Source organism: Akebia trifoliata, chromosome 8 (assembly GCF_017979445.1).
Source record: "Akebia trifoliata isolate Shusen 1 chromosome 8, ASM1797944v1, whole genome shotgun sequence".
Lineage (NCBI taxonomy): Eukaryota > Viridiplantae > Streptophyta > Magnoliopsida > Ranunculales > Lardizabalaceae > Akebia > Akebia trifoliata.
Genome location: NC_141382.1, coordinates 29,731,712 through 29,749,407, shown reverse-complemented (window position 1 = coordinate 29,749,407; position 17,696 = coordinate 29,731,712). Strand labels below are relative to the sequence as shown.

Sequence of the window (17,696 nt, the reverse complement as noted above, 5' to 3'; positions counted from 1 at the left end):
AAAGAGTTTTGATAGAAATAGTTTTACAATTCTTCTTGATATCAAAGCCTAGAGGACCCATCGTCCCCTCTTGTTGGGTTTGGTTTCCCTCATTAGTTTTTTTCTTTATCTTTTATTTTATCTGTCCATCACATGCTGCGATTTTGCATTGTGTTCTTTGCCTTACGTTAGAGTTTCTATCTGTGTTAGTGTTATTGGTTGCCTATTATAGAATTCTTTGCCCTACGGAGGTATTCTTTGGGGACCTGTGACAATAATAGTGGTTGTGTAGGTGTGTGCAACAGCTACTGGGCTGATTTTTGGAGTTGTGTTCAACCTATGACAGCATCTAGGGAGTGTCCTCTGGCCTGCGACAACAACTACTAACCTGTGACAACATTTGGGTTACTTTTGTGGGGTTGTGTTAACCCTATGGTAGTAGCAGCTGGCCGCGACAACAATTATGGTTGTGTAGTGCTTTTCTTGTGACTTGCAACATCAATTAGGTGAGTCTTTGGTGGTATATGACAACAACAGAGGTGCTATCATTGATTTTTGTCCTTGTTGCTTCCCTTCAATAGTACCACTACTCAACTACCCTTTACCACGTGGTTCCTTTCATCTTGCGTTGATACTACGGGAGATCCCCCTTTGATCCAAAGTTTTGTTGTTCATAATGCGCAATGACGACAACCAACGAGACCAAGGATTCCAACACAACTCTTGGGGCAAAATTTTCAGTCTAGTGTATAACCAATGCCTTACTAGATGGTCGGAATTTTCCGTACTGGTCTCGGTCTATGCGACTTTATTTGGGTAGTAAAGGGAAATCTAGATGGCTTTTAGGCACCATTACTAAGCCACCCCTCACTGATCCCAACTTTGAACAATGGGAGATCGATAACTGCACTATTGTTGGATAGCTATTAATTCAATGGAGCAGTGGATCTATACCATGATTATGTATTATGAAACTGTTCCATCTTTGTGATCAGTCCTTATTCAGACATATGCTCACGCTAGGAATAACTTGAGGATTTTTGAGCTTTACTGAGACATTACCCAGGCTACCCAAAGAACACAGAGTGTAACTGATTATTTTGGATTTGTTTAGTCTTGTTGGGAGGAGCTCTCCCATTATGCATTTATGGTTGAGTTATCTGTATATATGCTATTTATGGATAGCTCTCCCATTATGCATATATGCTCACGCATTTATGGATAGCTATTTAATTCAATGGAGCAGTGGATCTATACCATGTTTATGTATTATGAAACTATTCCATCTTTGTGATCAGTCCTTATTCAGACATATGCTCACGCTAGAAATAACTGGAGGATTTATGAGCTTTACTGACACATTACCCATGCTACCCAAAGAACACAGAGTGTAACTGATTATTTTGGGTTTCTTTAGTCTTGTTGGGAGGAGCTCTCCCATTATGCATTTATGGTTGAGTTATCTGTAGAAGCAGTCGGGTTTGTTTAAGAGAATTGCTTGATAGCAAACATACTAGTTTCTTATGGGTTTACGTTTTAAGTTTGAGGCACTTAGGACTCAGATTCTTAATACCACTCCTTTACCTCCTTTATTTGAGGTATTTACGACCATTGACAGTGATGAACGCCGTCATCGTATTGTTCCTTGTCAGACTCAGGTACCTGACATTCTTTCTGCTCTAGCTATAGATCAGATGACTTTAGCAGCCAACACTGGTTTCTCCAACTCTCGTACATCGGGATCTGGGAATCGTGGCCATGGCAGCCGTGATCATGGTAAAGGGCGTGGTCTTACTTGCAATCATTGTGGGAAGGATGATCATGAGAAGGCCCATTGCTTTCAACTTTATCCCCATCTATTAAGCTCTCCATCTTTGGAACAGTCTTCATGCTACTACAATGGAGTCGTCATCCATTCCTCTCACTGATCCTCCTTCACTTAGTACTATTGATTTGCAACAGCTACAAACTCGGATTGCTATTATTGTCCGGGATTAGATTCATGCTCATACTTACTCATTTTCGATTGTGGCCTCAATTACTATGCCTCCAAGTACATCTTCTGCATTCAATGTCACTCAGTCTGACTTTACTCCTCTGACATGGGTTATTGATTTTGAGGCCTTTGATCACATGACCAGTGATTCTAGCCAATTTACTTCTACTTTTCCCACCACATGTAAGGAGGTTCACCTTACTGACGGATCTCTTACACCTATCCACAACAAGGGTATCATCCCTTTATCCTCTAGGATTTCTCTAGATTCTGTACTTCATGTCCCTTACCTATTTCTTAATCTTTTGTCTGTAAGTATTACTAAATCTCATAATTGTTCAATTACCTTTTTTCCTACTCACTGTATTTTTTAGAGCCTGACTTCGAGGAGGATTTTTGGCAAGGGGTATGAGAAGGATGGGTTGTATTTGTTTGGATCTCAACCTATTGTTGTTCCGGCTTCTGTGCTTCCATCCTATAGATCAGGACATCGTCTTCAAGTTGATTCCGATGATCTTTTATCAAATCCTTCTTATCAGAGATTTGAAGGTCGTTTGATTTATTTGACTAACACTAGACCGGACTTTCCTTTGCAGTTAGTGTGGTTAGCCAATTCAGGCATACTCTGCGTACTTTTCATCTTAATGTCGTTTATCACATTATTCTCTACTTGAAATCACGTCTTGATCTTGGGTTTTTCTACTCTTTCACTGCTCAGCCGTACTTGTCTTGTTTTACAGATGCTAATTATGCTGAGTCTCTCATAGATATGAGATTTACCTCTGGTTTCTGTACTTTTTATGGTAATAATCTTATCTCATGGAAAAGTAAGAAACATAATGTGGTATTTCGTTCTTTTACTGAAACTGAGTATCGTGCTATGACCCTTGGTATATGTGAACTAATTGGCTTCGATCTTTGCTGACAAAGTTGGGATTTCTTATTTCTAGCTCTTCTACTTTGTTCTATGATAACAAGTATGTTATTATGCTTGCTTTTGACTCAGTTCTTCATGAAAGAACTAAGCATATTGAGGTTGATATTCACTTTCTCAGGGAGAAAGTTCGATCTGGTGATCTTTAGACAATCTTCGTACCTTTTTCAGATTAGTTTGCTGACGTGCTTACGAAGTCTGTTGGTCCATCTCTCACTAATTCTCACCTTGTCAAGCTGGGTTTAGTTGATATATTTTCCCCAAGCTTTAGGGGGAGTATTGGAAATAATCTAGTTATTTTAGCTTTATCTGTTATTTAGATATAGTTTTTTTTATTTATTTTTATAAGGGCATTTTTGTCTTTTCACTAATTTATTAATATAAATTCCTGCCAAACTCTCATAAAGAGTTTTGACAAAAATGTTTCTACAATTTTTCTGTTAACAGGAGTTTGATCTACTAAGATGCTTGGTTAGTGATTATGTTTCTAGGTGGGATTTAATCATACCTGTTGACTAATTCTTATTTAATTAGGTTTTTAGTCAGTTGTCCTTTTTAGTCTTTTCCTTTGCTGGTCTTTGTAATACTAAGTTAAAACCCAATTAGGGTGTGTTAATCAATAACTTTCAATCTATCGTTTTTTAACTTGGTATCAGAGCACACGAGTCTCTGCAACCTGCGGCAACAGCCTTGTGGCTGTTTGACATCCCCGACAACAGCAAAGGTGTTGTTTGTCATCAACGACAACAGCAGAGGTGCTGTTTGTCATCCACGACAACAGCCCACTATTCTCTGCAACCTGCGGCAACAACCTTGTGGCTGTTTGACATCCATGACAACAGCAGAGGTGTTGTTTGTCATCAATGACAGCAACAGAATTGCTGTTTGATATCCACGATAGCAGCAGAAGTGCTGTTTGACTTCCACGACAACTGCAGAGGTGCAGTTTGTCATCCAAGACAACAGCAGGAGTGTTGTTTGATACCCACAACAACAGCAGAAGTGTTGTTCTACTTCCATGACAACTGTAGAGGTGTAGTTTGTCATCCAAGACAACAGGAGGAGTGTTGTTTGATACCCACGACAGCAGCAGAAGTGTTGTTCGACTTCCACGACAACTGCAGAGGTGCAGTTGGGACTTGCGACCATTGCAGACGAGAGGTTGGGTGGTTACAGTCCCTGCAGAGGTGCAGTTGAGGCTCGAGACCACTGCAGAAGTGCAATTTGGGTAGTTAAGATCACTGCAGAGGTGCAGTTGAGGCTCGAAACCACTGCAGAAGTGTAGTTTGGGTAGTTATGATCACTGTAGAAGTGTAGTTGGAAGGCTGCGATCACAACCACCTTACTGGTTGAAGGCTATAGTTGAAGGTTATAGCAACACTTCAAACCAAACAACATAAATTTGGCCTCCAAGACATCTTCTTCCTCGATTACCAATAATAGTGATGGATTGGGATGTCCTCCCTCTTATACAACCAACTTTCCAGGAATCCAAATTACCACCGTAAAATTAGATGGTCCTAATTACCTTCTTTGGGCTCAATCGGTTGAAATGTTTATTGGTGGAAAAGAAAAGATCGGCTACCTCACAGGATGCGGAAAAGCAACCGATACCAACAGACACTACTTATCCCCAATGGTTTGCTAATGACTTTATAGTCCGTTTTTTGGCTAGTTACATCTATGCAACCACACATTGCGGCTGGGTTTATGTTCTCCAAGACAGCTAAACAGATATGGAATTCTGCAAAGAATATCTACTCGCAACGTCAAAACAATGTCCGGATCTTTAACCTGGAGCGTGAGATTTCCCGTCTTTCGCAAGGTGACTCTTCAGTTACCTCCTATATATCCCAGCTCTGTGCTCGATGGGAAGAGTTGACCTTCTACTCCTCATCCTATGCTTGGAAGGATTTCGGTGATGAGGCATTATATGCGTCGATTCTTGATAAGAATCGAGTCTTTCAATTTCTAGCCGGGCTCCGGGATGAGTTTGAGTGTGCGAGAGTTCACTTATTGGGTATGGATCCCTTTCCATCCCTACAGACTGCGTATTCCTATGTCTTGGCTAATGAGAGTCGTCATGCCGTTGTCCTACCTCAATCTTTAGGTGACTACTCAGTTATGCTTGCTCGCCTACCTTCTCAACAGCCTCCTAGTGGGTCTCTGCCTACCCGTCAGTGACATAAGTATGATCATTGTGGAAAGTTGGGTCACGTGAAGGCTTGTTGTTATGCACTTCATGGTCGTCCTAATCAGCAACGTCAACAGTCTCAACGATCTTCAGCTCATGTAGCCTCTCAGCCAACTACTGATCTAGCACCTCCTTTAGCTACTACTTCCTCTTCAGATTCGGTATCACTATCCCAAGTCGAGCTTGACAAGTTCAGGAAATTTAATCAGATGGAGGCTTCATCTCAGCCAGTCTCTACTTTCGCTCATTCAGGTACTTTTGCATCTACACACAGTGTTTTCACCACTTCTTCATTATGGATTATTGATTATGGTGCCTCCGATAACATGACCGGTATGTCTTCCCTGTTCAAATCCTATAATACTTGTTCTAGTCATTGCAAGGTCAAGGTCATTTTCCTGTTACATCTTCTTTATCTTTAACCAACACACTGCATGTTCCTCAACTCACTACTAATCTTATATCTGTTAGTAGCATTACAAAAAATTTTAAATTGCAATGTAATTTTTTATCCCTCTCATTGTGTCTTTTAGGATCTGGAGTCGAAGAGACGATTGGCACTGGACGTGAAGTGAATGGACTGTATCTCTTGGACGTAGCCAATTTACCTAGCACCCATTCGGTTCCCAAATTAGTAGTAGTAGTCAGTCTAATAAGGCTCTTGTAATGCGTTGGCACTTACACTTAGGCCATATTTCTTTTGGATATTTGAAACACATGTTCCCTGCTTTATTTAATAATAACAATTTGCTTAATTTTTCTTGTGAAACTTGTCAATTAGCTAAACATGTGCGTTCCTCTTATCCTATTAGTATGAATACTACAACCCCTGCTATGTTTGACCTAATCCATTCGGATGTATAGGGTCCTTCCCCTGTCACATCAATTCTTGGTTTTCGATATTTTGTCTTGTTCATTGATGACCACAGTCGTACCACTTGGGTCTATCTTATGAAAAACAAGAGTAACGTTTTTGGGATTTTTAAGTAATTTCTTGCTATGGTTCGTACCCAGTTTGGTCGTACCGTCAAGACCTTCCATTCTGATCATGGTACAGAGTACACCTATAGTGAGGTCTTGAAACTTTGTGTAGAGTCTGGCATTGAGCATCAAATGTCCAATGTTAAGACTCCTCAGCAGAATGGTCTCTCAGAAAGAAAAAATTGCCATATTCTAGAGTTAGCCCGTGCCCTCTCTATTGGCATGAATGTGCCTCAATCTTATTGGGCCGATGCAGTGCTTACTGTTGTCTATCTTATTAATCGGACCCCCTCCCGGGTTTTTCAGTTTGCCACGCCCTGTTCTCGCTTCTATCCGGGTAGTCCTGTGTTTCTACTTCCTCCGTGTGTGCTTGGGTGCGTCTGTTTTGTTCAAATTCTTGACCAAACTCGTACCAAACTTGATCCTAAAGCCGAAAAATGTATATTTTTGGGTTATTCCTCTACTTAGAAAGGATACCGTTGTTACCATCCTCCTTCTCGACGGCGTTTCATTTCTCGGGATGTTTCCTTCTTTAAGCATACCCCATATTATAATGGGTCCATTGGCACTCAATCTGAGTGGTTTCCTTTAGACTCCCTGGATGATCCCCTCCCTATTTCTTTTCCTCTTCCTTTCCCAGTTCCTCCCTCTCCACCCCCTGTAAGTTCTTCATCCCCTCCTCTGCAGGTTTACTTTCGGCATCCACACGATACTACCATCACTTTTATGACAGACCAGCTCACCTCCTTGCCTCCAGATACACTTCCTTCTGTTCCCTGTGATGATCGTCCTATTGCCACTTGTAAGGATAAGCGCACTTGTACTTATCCTATTTCTAATTATGTATCTGATTCTGCACTCTCACCCTCCTATCGGAGTTTTCTTGTCTCTGTTTCTGCTGTTTCTCTTCCTACAACTGTTGCAGATGTTATTGCCCATTCTGAGTGGCGAACAGCTATGATTGAAGAGTTGAATGCTCTTGAAAAGACTCAGACTTGGGAACTAGTTCCTCTCCCGCCTAGAAGGAAAGCTGTGGGATGTCGCTGGATTTTCACACTTAAGTATAATCCGGATGGTTCTATTGCTCGTTATAAGGCCCGTTTGGTGGCCAAAGGTTATGCTCAGACTTATGGGATTGATTATCAGGAGATTTTTGCTCTGGTTGCCAAAATGACCACCATTCGCGTTCTTCTGTCTATTGCCGCTATTAGAAGCTGGCCTCTCTATCAGTTAGATGTTAAGAATGCGTTTCTCAATGGTGATCTTCAGGAAGAGGTTTATATGGTCCAATCTCCTGGGTTTCTTACATCTGCTTCTCCTACAGATGTTTGTCGTCTTCGCCGTTCTCTTTATGGTTTAAAGCAGTCTTCTAGTGCATGGTCTGAACGATTTACTAAGGTCATGCATCAGTTTGGTTTCCATCAGAGTTCTGTTGATCACACCATTTTCTTACGTCACTCCCAGGGTAAAACTGTTGCTTTGATTGTTTATGTTGATGATATTGTTATTATTGGAGATGATAGTGCTGACATTACCGAGTTCAAATCCTATTTAGGCCGTCAATTTGAGATTAAGGACCTCGGTCATCTTCGCTATTTTTTGGGTATTGAGGTTGCACGATCCCACTCTCGTATATTTATCTCTCAGCGTAAATATGTCCTTGATTTGCTTCGTGATTCCGGTCAGCTTGGTTCTCGTCCAGTTGATACACGCCTATTGAGCAGAATCACAGGTTGGCTGATTCTGAGGGGGAGTGTTTATCAAATATTGGCCAGTATCAGCGTCTTGTGGGAAAATTGATCTACTTATCTATGACTCATACCGACATTGCCTATGTTGTTAGTGTCGTAAGTCAATTTATGCACTCGCCTCGAACATCTCATCTCACTGCTGTCTATCGCATTCTTAGATATCTTAAGGGATGTTCTGGTCGAGGTATTTTGTTTAGTAATCATGGCCATCTTCGCATTGAGGAGTGGACAAATGCAAATTATGTTGGGTCAGTGACTGGTAGACGATCTACTTCGGGGTACTGTACTAAAGTTGGTGGCAACTTGGTAACTTGGCGTAGTAAGAAGCAGGATGTGGTCTCTCGGTCTAGTGCGGAATCAGAGTACAGAGCTATGGCACTTGGAGTGTGTGAATTGTTGTAGCTCAAGATCTTTCTCGCTGACTTGTGTCTTCCAGTAACAGTCCCTTTTTCACTATATTGTGATAATAAATCAGCCATTAATATAGCAGCTAATCCGGTTCAACATGACAGAATGAAGCATATCGAAGTTGATCAATATTTCATTAGAGAGAAATTGTTTCTGGGCAGATTTGTACTCCGTTTGTTCCAACATCTCAACAACTCGTCGATATTCTTACTAAAGGTGTTAGTAAAACCGCCTTTGAAGGTGTCTTGTCCAAGTTGGGCATTATTGATATCCATGCACCAACTTGAGGGGGAGTGTTGAATAATTTTTATTTAATTAGGTTTTTAGTCAGTTGTCCTTTTTAGTCTTTTCCTCTGCTGGTCTTTGTAATACTAAGTTAAAACCCAATTTAGGGTGTGTTAATCAATAACTTTCAATCTATCGTTTTTTAACTGTACCTATTACTGAATTTGTTTATAACAGTTTGGTCAATAGGTCTACAAGTAGAAGCCATTTGAAGTGGTTACAAGCATGCAACCTAGAAGGCCTATCGACCTCTCTCCTTTACCATTAGATGCACAAGTCTACATTGAGGCAAATGGGTTTGTTAGGCACATACATGATATACATGATGATGTTCATAGGAGGATCGCTCTTAACAACAATGCTTACAAGGCTAAGGCAGATTTGCATAGCCGTTTGATTGACTTTCAAAAGGGTGACATGGTTATAATGCGTATTAGGCCTGAGATTTCCTAAGGGAACCTGCCAAAAACTAAATTTCAAGAACGTTGATCCTTTCAAAATTCTTTGAGAAGTTTAGCTCTAATTCTTATGTTCTAGAGCTTCCAGAAGACATGAGTGTCAGTCATATTTTTAATGTGGAGGATCTCACTGCTTACCATGATCACCATGATAGTACTTCGATTTCCACTCCTAATTTGCCTTCTACTCCTACAACTTCTAATGTTATAGAAGATGTTTTGGATGAGAAGGTAATTTCCACCGTAAGTGGTGGCTATTAGAAGTTCCTAGTGAAATGGAAAAGTTGTTCATTGTCAAAGTGTACTTGGATTACAGCTAAAAAATTTCAACAACTTAACCCAGATATGTACGAAGAATATCATGCCTTCAACTCAACCGGGGGGAGTTCTTGTAAGCCGGGGAGAGATAATGGGAATCTTAAAGAACCTTGGAAGACCTATTATAGAGGGAAGAAGACTAATAAGCAAGCATTAATGTTGCATGAAGATGGGTCTTGTGATGTTTATCGAGTTTTTATGAGTTTGGTCTTTTTGTAACAGCCAAGGGTATTTTAGTCCTTTTACATTTTAGTTGTGATGGCCCAACAATTATTTTATGTTTTTTGAGTCTTATTTTATGTTCCTTTAAAGTTTCAAGGCAAATGGTCAAGTTGTTAGTGAGTTGTGGGTCTTTTTATCGTTTTTGGTCATTTTAGGAATTACTCCCAAATCTGTAATTTTTCCTCTAAGTATGGACACTCTAGTTATAATCCTTACAAATGATTGCTTTTGTTATCTTTTTGGAGGATAATGAATAAAACCTGATTTGTGGCTCCCTAAGCAACGTTGGTGAGTGATTCCCAAACCCTAGAGTGATTCTAGGGCTTCTCTCTATTTTCTCTTTCTCTACTATTGGTGAGAGATTTATTGTTGGCTGATTTGCTACTAAATAAATCAGATTAACCAATTTTCATGGTCGGTCCTGCATCACTATGTCATTTGGAGAAGCCTCATTGCCCCTAATTTCCTCTCTATGTTTAAGGGGAACGATGAGTTGATGGATTAAGGCTTTATCCATTGCAAGTTAGCTACTGAGATCTAGTCTCATTTCTTTTTAACTTTTATGTTATGTTTAGTGGAATCATTTCTGCTTTCAATAGCAAAAGTTGTGTCCCACTAATTACAACATGAATGATGTACATGCTTATATAAACAAAACCAATATGCTAAGAATGTATCAAAACAAGATAATATAGATACCTAGCTAATCATAATTCATTTATTAGTGAATGCTATTTATAAGTCCTTTTTACCATTAATTTATAATTTATATTTTTATTCACCATTATCTTTTATTGTAATTTTTTCGACAAAGAATATTTTGGTCGAAGTTTATTGTTGATTGAAATATTTCCATGGAATTCTAGTATTTTATACCTAAAAGTTGGTTTTTTTTTTTCTCTCTCCAAAATTCACTATTATCCGAAATATTTCATGAAATGAATAGTGATTCCATAGACATATGTACCAAAGAAAAAATGCTGTCAGTTGTGAAAATGAAAATATTTTGGCATATTTCATGAAAATATATTGAAATTTAACAATATGCTTAAGAAAAATTCAAAATTCCATTATAGGTCTTGATTCATTTTTTACCAGTGTTATTCTTTGAGGTTTTAGACAGATTGTCTAGAGTTAGGTTGGCCTCAATAATTCACCTTACCCTTCTATACTTCTGTTTATGAAAAGCCATATTCATCATTTTGAGAATCTCTTTGAAGCTTCAGTATTGTAGGCAAATAGATTTCTGAGTTATTTAGCATTTTCTGATTCCTCTGAAGGTTCTTGGATCCAATATTCTATGGTGACTATCCTAAAGTTATGCGAGAGAGACTTGGAGATCGGCTTCCAAAATTCTCAGATGAAGATAAAGAGTTACTAATGAATTCCATAGACTTTGTGGGTCTAAATCATTACACCTCAAGATTTATTTCTCATGTAACGACGAATCCTGAATATAATGATTTCTATCGAGCACAACAAATCAAAAGAATTGGTAATATGCCTTCACAACTTATCTTTTTATTCTATTAAGGCTTAATAGATCCTCTTATTTTGTTCCTCTGTTTTATCCTCAGTTGAATGGCCAGGGACCGAAGTGATTGGTGAAAGAGTATGTTCTCTCCCTCTCTCTTACACAACACACACACACACACACACACAATCTTTGCTTTGTTAGCTCATTGACATGTTTTCTATATGTTAGGCTGCGTCAGAATGGCTTTACATAGTTCCTTGGGGCATCCGAAAAGTTCTGAATTACATAGCACAGAGATACCACAATCCCCCGATATATGTTACTGAGAATGGTATGCACATATAACCCATCTCTATATAAATAGGAATAATGGGGTGTAAATATCCCAACATACTGTTAATACAGTTGCATCATTACGACCCGTGCACATTTGTATATCGATTTGGAGTACCAATCAAGGAGCCCATGTTTCAAGATCTTTTGAACCACTTCGATTGCATTATCATAACCATCTGATCACATTAATTTGGATGACCAAGAAATGGTGAAAAGAAGCTATCTGATAGTTAGGAGCATTTGATGAGGATAAATTTTGGATGGGAGACCCTTTAGGTGTGCACAGCTGATAAGCTTTTGCAGGCCCCTTTTTACACACCTTTTGGACAAGCCATTGCCCTAAGAGCATATTTTTTAGTCAATTTTAAGTCTGATGAACTGGTAAAAATTGAGGTGGACGGTTAAAGTGGATGTGTGTTTTTTGAGTGATATGTGTTCAATGCAACCCAATCATGCATTGAACACATATCACTAGCCATGTTTTTATAAGATGTCAGTATGACCGGCCATGTTTTATGGAGTTGAATGTGGTACAATCAAGAAAAAAAATGTGATTATAGATTGAACATTACAAAGATGGGGATGCTAAGATGAACGAGTGAAATAGTTAGAAAGATAAAATTTGAAATGAATGTTTACATGAAAAGTAGCCCTAATAAAGTGATAAATTGAGGGAAAGTTACTTGAGATTGTTTGGTCATATGCAACAAGGAGCTGTAACAGTCCCAATTAGAAGGAATGTGCAAGTTGAACATTTTAAAACGATGAGAGGAAGACCAAAAAGAATGTGTGTTGAAGTAGTCGAAACGGATAGGAATGCACTTGAATTAATGAAAGACATAGCTTTAAACATAATTGAATGGAGGAACAAAATTTGCTTAGCCGACCCCAAATTTTTTTGGGTAAGGCTTTGATGATGATGATGATCAAATGGTAAAAACTGGATGGGAAAGATTTATTGTTAATGTGGCATAGACTTATTTTTCTAAAGACCTCTTGTCAACGATCTACAGGCATGGATGATGAGGACAATCCAACATCCCTTCTCCATGAGGTGCTAGATGACAAAAAGAGAGTTGGATATTTTAAGGGATACCTTGCCGCAGTAGCCCAGTCAATCAGGTGAGTCCCCTTAATTTTCTCTAGTTGCATGCAATTTCCTATTTACCTGTATATGAATAGCAGTGCAGTCATCTTGTAATCTGCATTTGTCTACTGTTAGAAGAAAAAAAAAAAAAAGAAGAAGAAGGTGATTTTGGAGTTTGCAGAGAGATCTTTAGTTCCCATAGAATTCAGGAAATTAAATCCATCTTAGAGGCGCATGAACGCTTTTTGAAGATGGATGGAGCCTCTCAAAATATGCAAGAGAACCCACAACTCAATCTCTAAAGTTTAATATAGTTTCAGCAAGTCTAAGCATGGTTGCACACACTTCAGAACTGCTGTACAAGATCTCTATTAAACGTTGCCTAAAGAAGAAATAGCAAAAGTTTGGTTTTGACACTCAGTTAAAACCTATCACTTGATCCAATTTCTGAATGAAACAGGACAAACGAACCCCGCCATTATTAGATAGAGGACTCATGAATACAGTATCAATTGAAAAATTCATACAATGGGAATTCGGTAAGATACAGATCTCAAAATAATGCTGATGTCAAGCGATGGGTATTTTGAAGTACTTGCGAAGCATCTTTATTTGGTCAACTCTCTGGGAAATTTGACTTATGAATACTATAAGTATATGCACAAGGTGCTTGACAAAACTATTTCACTTGCAACTTTTCAATGGGGTATACAATTCACGAGGCCACAAAAGAGACAATTCTCTTCCTTTTTAATTTCTGTTGAAATCCAGGTCAAATGGGATGCAGTCTGCGACACTGAGATACTTGAATATGCACACTGCACCCATATTCATGTGATAAGATATTGATACCAATGCTACATATTGCATGAATACTTTTCCTATATGAATTCCTTATTTTGTATTGTACAATTATTTATTTTCTTAGCTCCTAAGAATTTGCTTGTTTGTCATTTCAACAAAAAATATGTGCGAATATATCATAGCTAGTCCCACTTGATGTATTAAATTTTCGTTTTAGTGGTCTATTTCGACCATCTTGGAAATGGAAATATTTTGTGAAGAGATGAAAGAATAATGCGGAGGTGTCCTCAGGCTGGGACCTCATATCATACTTCTTGACGTGAAAGTGTATGGGAACCATAGCAGATTTTCATTGAGATACGATTGAAAAAGCATCTATAGTTTCTATCCACTTTCACCTCAAGAAGTGAGATATGAGGTTACAGCTTGAGGTCACTCCAGCACGACTCAAGATGAAAGCTAATTTTTATGCAAAGAATGAAAATGTTGGGGAAATGATGGAAATTTTGAGAAAATTTCCATTGAAATAAATGATAAAATAGACATGAAAACACACCCATAAGTCATTGAAATATAGAGAGAATGTGGAAATAAAAGTTGGTAGCATTTTATTGCAATTGGGCACATGCATTTGAGAACCCGACAACCAAAGATATATATATATGTTCTACATGAAGTAAGAAAGTAATGCCATATGAACCACTTACTCCTTAATACGTAAAAAACTTGATTAAATGAATAAACTAAGAAGTACTTTATTCATGCATTATTGAACTCAAAGTTTAAAATCTCGTTTCATTCCATTGTTTCATTTTTCCAGAAAAATGTAACTAAAAGACTTAAAGTCTTCCTAGGATTGATCTCCAAGAAACAATGCCAACTAAGAGGGGTTGTGGGTGTATGATAGGTTGCTTTCTTCTGAACAAGGGTTAGCATGCCATCTTTCTCACTCATCATTAGATACTGAAATACACAATGAAAGGGAGAAAGATTGATTGAACAGTTTAGAGATTAGTAAATTCGCTCAAAGAAAGAAAGGCAAACAAAAAATTTGGGAAAAAATAGAATGGAAAAAAATTTGAATAGACTCATAAGGTGGAAAAAAGCTCTATCTAAGAACTCTGAACAAGGTTCTATTTACTAATGTAAAAGATGAATGAATATTAACCCACATATATTAATGATGAGCAACAACGTAAGCATTACCTTACCTAACAAAGGTGGTAAAAGAGGAAACTTGAGTGTTGGTTGAAGGATGTTGGCTCTTAATAAACTTAGCATATTCTTCACGGTTTATAATAATTGAGTCTCTTATAGGGTTGGTAGAAGGTTTAGTATGAGTATCTTAAGACCTTCGGATTCTGAGGATCTTCATGAGTATATGCCCCACTGCTTACCATGAGTATCCCAACAGTTGTGAATGGTGTAGCTTATTTCCTTTTCGCAGGCTGTGAAGATAATTTTATGTTGGTGAGTTGAATGATACTAGAATCGTTATGGGACACAACTCCAAAATTAGTTTCCATTATAATGAAGCTTCATGGTTAAATATATGAAAACAGAGGAAGCTGAGAAATTCTGAAATACTAAACAAATCATTTACGACTAATCAAGTTCATTCTCGAGACAACTTTTAACACAGTACGGTCAATCTTTTCAATTTTTGGCCCATACATACTCAGTAACTATGAGAAAATAGTATCTCAACATACCCGCTTAATGATCTGCACATATAAATCATAGAATTTGGAAATACCTCGGAGATGCATGTACAAAATCACCTTTATGTTGCCTCTAACATTGCAAAATGCTGTCTTCATTTTTTCAGAAACTACACAATAAAACTTGAAGAAAAACTCGTCTAGCCTTATTTGTTTGACATAAAGAGGGTTCTCACATCCACCTATCCTATTGTATCCAATTGTCCTGCAAATCCATTTGATCCTTCAAAGCCTTGCCTACCAGGTCAAGAGAGGGGTTGACATTCCTGTCCTATAGGGAACAACAAATTTGAAGCCTACAGAACCCTGCCATGAAATTCTGAAAGATTGTGATAGAATGAAATGAAACTAAAGTAGAACCAACAACGGAGGGTATGAAATATAAGCATCCCAGTCATCAGCATCCAAGTCATTAGTTTCTTTAGAACCAACACCCTTAATTGTTCACCTTGAAGTAGCACGTATTGATTGAATTGTGGAGTCATAGGAACGATGAAATAGCTAGGATCAACAAGTAGGCCCCAGTCTGTACTGTAGTCAAGTATAGCAAGTGTGCCTTTCATCTCCTGTTTGCAAGGTTAGATCCATGGCCAGCTATTCGGATCAACAATATTGAAATCCCATAAACCTCGAAGAAAGAATGTTTAAGTCGAAACGTAGGAGACAATTAGGCATCAACATAATCAAACCAAAATTTTGCTCAACTGGTTGGATCAGGGTCGGACCTAGGTTCAATTTGGTTGGATCAATTTCTATTAATTTAACTGATTATATATGTTTAATTATTTAAAGTATTCAATGTTCATCGATTTTCAGTTTTTCACTTTACGATTGTAACTTGATCTTTGATAACTAAAAAAGTTAAAAAAATAGTTGTAGCTTTTTTATTAAGTTAAGGTTTAAGAAGGGTTTTGTATTTATTTAAAAATTCCTAATAAATAAAAATAATTTAGGAAAGTTACAGATTTTATTTATTAATGTAGTTGTTAGAGTTTTAGTTTTTGTAGGTTCTATACTTATTTGATAATAAAATTCAATAAAAATCTAAAAGGATTGATTTCCAGATTTTCTAAGATTTTATCCAATTTTTTACAAGAGAATCTAAGAATGAATAGTTGAAAACTTGAAATATTTTAAAATTTTCAAAACCGGTCCTTAGTAGAGGATGGTTTTTACGGTTGAACAATCAGTTAAAAAAAAATTTGACAGTTCTTGATTTAACAACGGTTCCTTTTGAACTGAACTGACTTTTATTGAAATCCCGGTCGGACCATCAGTCTGGTCCTTTTTTAAAACACTGCGTAAAGAGATGAAAAATTGATTGAAGGGAAAAATATGGACCCCTTCTCTATCTATTTTTGTATGAGAAAAGGAAAAAAAAGAAAAGAAAATTACACTTGTATCCCTAATAATAAATAAAACCAAAATCACTCCTCTACCCTTACAGAACTGAATGACTATAATAAAAAGGAAATAGAATACTACCAATAGGGGAAATGGATGCTTATATGTACAAATATTCTATATGTTAACATGCCAACCACATATAACAATATATTGCTACTCTGCTAGTGTTTGTGCATCTTGTGGGCATATTTTTGTGTAAACAAGTTGGTATATATTCACATATTCCCCTAAGTATGTGATTTGTGCACATATATATTTAGTACTATATAAATTTATGCATCATGATTCATTACATGCAGCATATGAACACTCATAGATTAAAGCATAGATTACGTAGAGGAATTTAAGGTGCCTGTCTGGTCGGTGAGTTCTAAATTGTGTTCCTTTGGAAGGTTGGACTGTCATAAAAACAATGGTGAGTGGGCCCTAAGACAGGTAGATGGGTAAAGCTGTGTGAATATGATGAGGTTGTGTTTATATGTCATGGGTGCAACACTCTTAAGAACAACTCGACAGGTACCTTAGATTTACTCTACATCAAGCATTTTTGTTTATGATTTATATGTATACATGCAAATGTAGAACGTGAGAGCATGAAAAACTACTTTCATTTACTGGAGACACAAAAGATATGAATAAGATAAAGAGTGAAAGAAGACAAAAAGAAGAGATCTTAAATCTTATTTATGGAATGCATCGACAGGGATGGAGCAGATGTCAGAGGGTACTTTGCGTGGTCCTTAGTGGACAATTTCGAGTGGAATCAAGGCTACACCAAGCGTTTCGGTTTGGTTTATGTTGACTATAAGAACGGGCTCTGTAGGCACCCAAAATCTTCTGCCCTTTGGTTCTCTCGTTTCTTGAAAGGCGGTGAAGGAAAGAATATCAAGGAAGACTGACTTCTCTCCCATGTTATATGAACCACCACAAACTAAGGCTCTATTCATATATAACTATTGGATTTAGAAAGCTTTACTCGGGTAAATTGAAAACAACTTCAGTGTTGGTTCTCTATCCTACTATATTGTACTTCTTATGTCAATGTTACAGATGCATTTAATGAAAGCAGATTGGATTGCGTTTAATGTCAACTTTTCTTTCTTTTGCGATCTGGTTATCTTTTTTTTTTTTTTTTTAATTATGGCTACTGAAAGAGACGATTCGCTTCAATCTTTGAGTGTGAGGTTGGATGAAAAGATTTATTCGTATTGGAGTTACGTGATGAGAAATTTTCTTAAAGGTAAAAAGATGTGGGGATATGTTAGTAGAACTTCTATTAAACCTAGAGATACCAATGAAGGTTATGTTGCTTTAATAGATGTCTGGGAAGCAAACAAT

General features: G+C 37.6%; 1 protein-coding gene across 3 annotated transcripts in view; it reads left to right on the top strand.

Moving 5' to 3' along the window:
* BGLU42 (beta glucosidase 42) overlaps positions 1-17,449 on the top strand; it is a 53,595-nt gene extending 36,146 nt beyond the window's left edge. For 2 of the 3 annotated variants that reach the window (XM_086451020.1, XM_086451021.1), the window contains exons 9-13: positions 10,807-11,021; positions 11,104-11,138; positions 11,232-11,334; positions 12,353-12,461; positions 17,062-17,449. In XM_086451020.1, coding sequence (XP_086307146.1) covers positions 10,807-11,021; positions 11,104-11,138; positions 11,232-11,334; positions 12,353-12,461; positions 17,062-17,257 — 658 coding nt within the window. In that variant the 3' untranslated portion in view covers positions 17,258-17,449. Of the gene's footprint in view, positions 1-10,806; positions 11,022-11,103; positions 11,139-11,231; positions 11,335-12,352; positions 12,462-16,750; positions 16,875-17,061 lie in introns of all 3 variants that reach the window. The other variant, XR_015180697.1, reaches the window with a different exon arrangement.
* Positions 17,450-17,696: the final 247 nt, after the last annotated feature.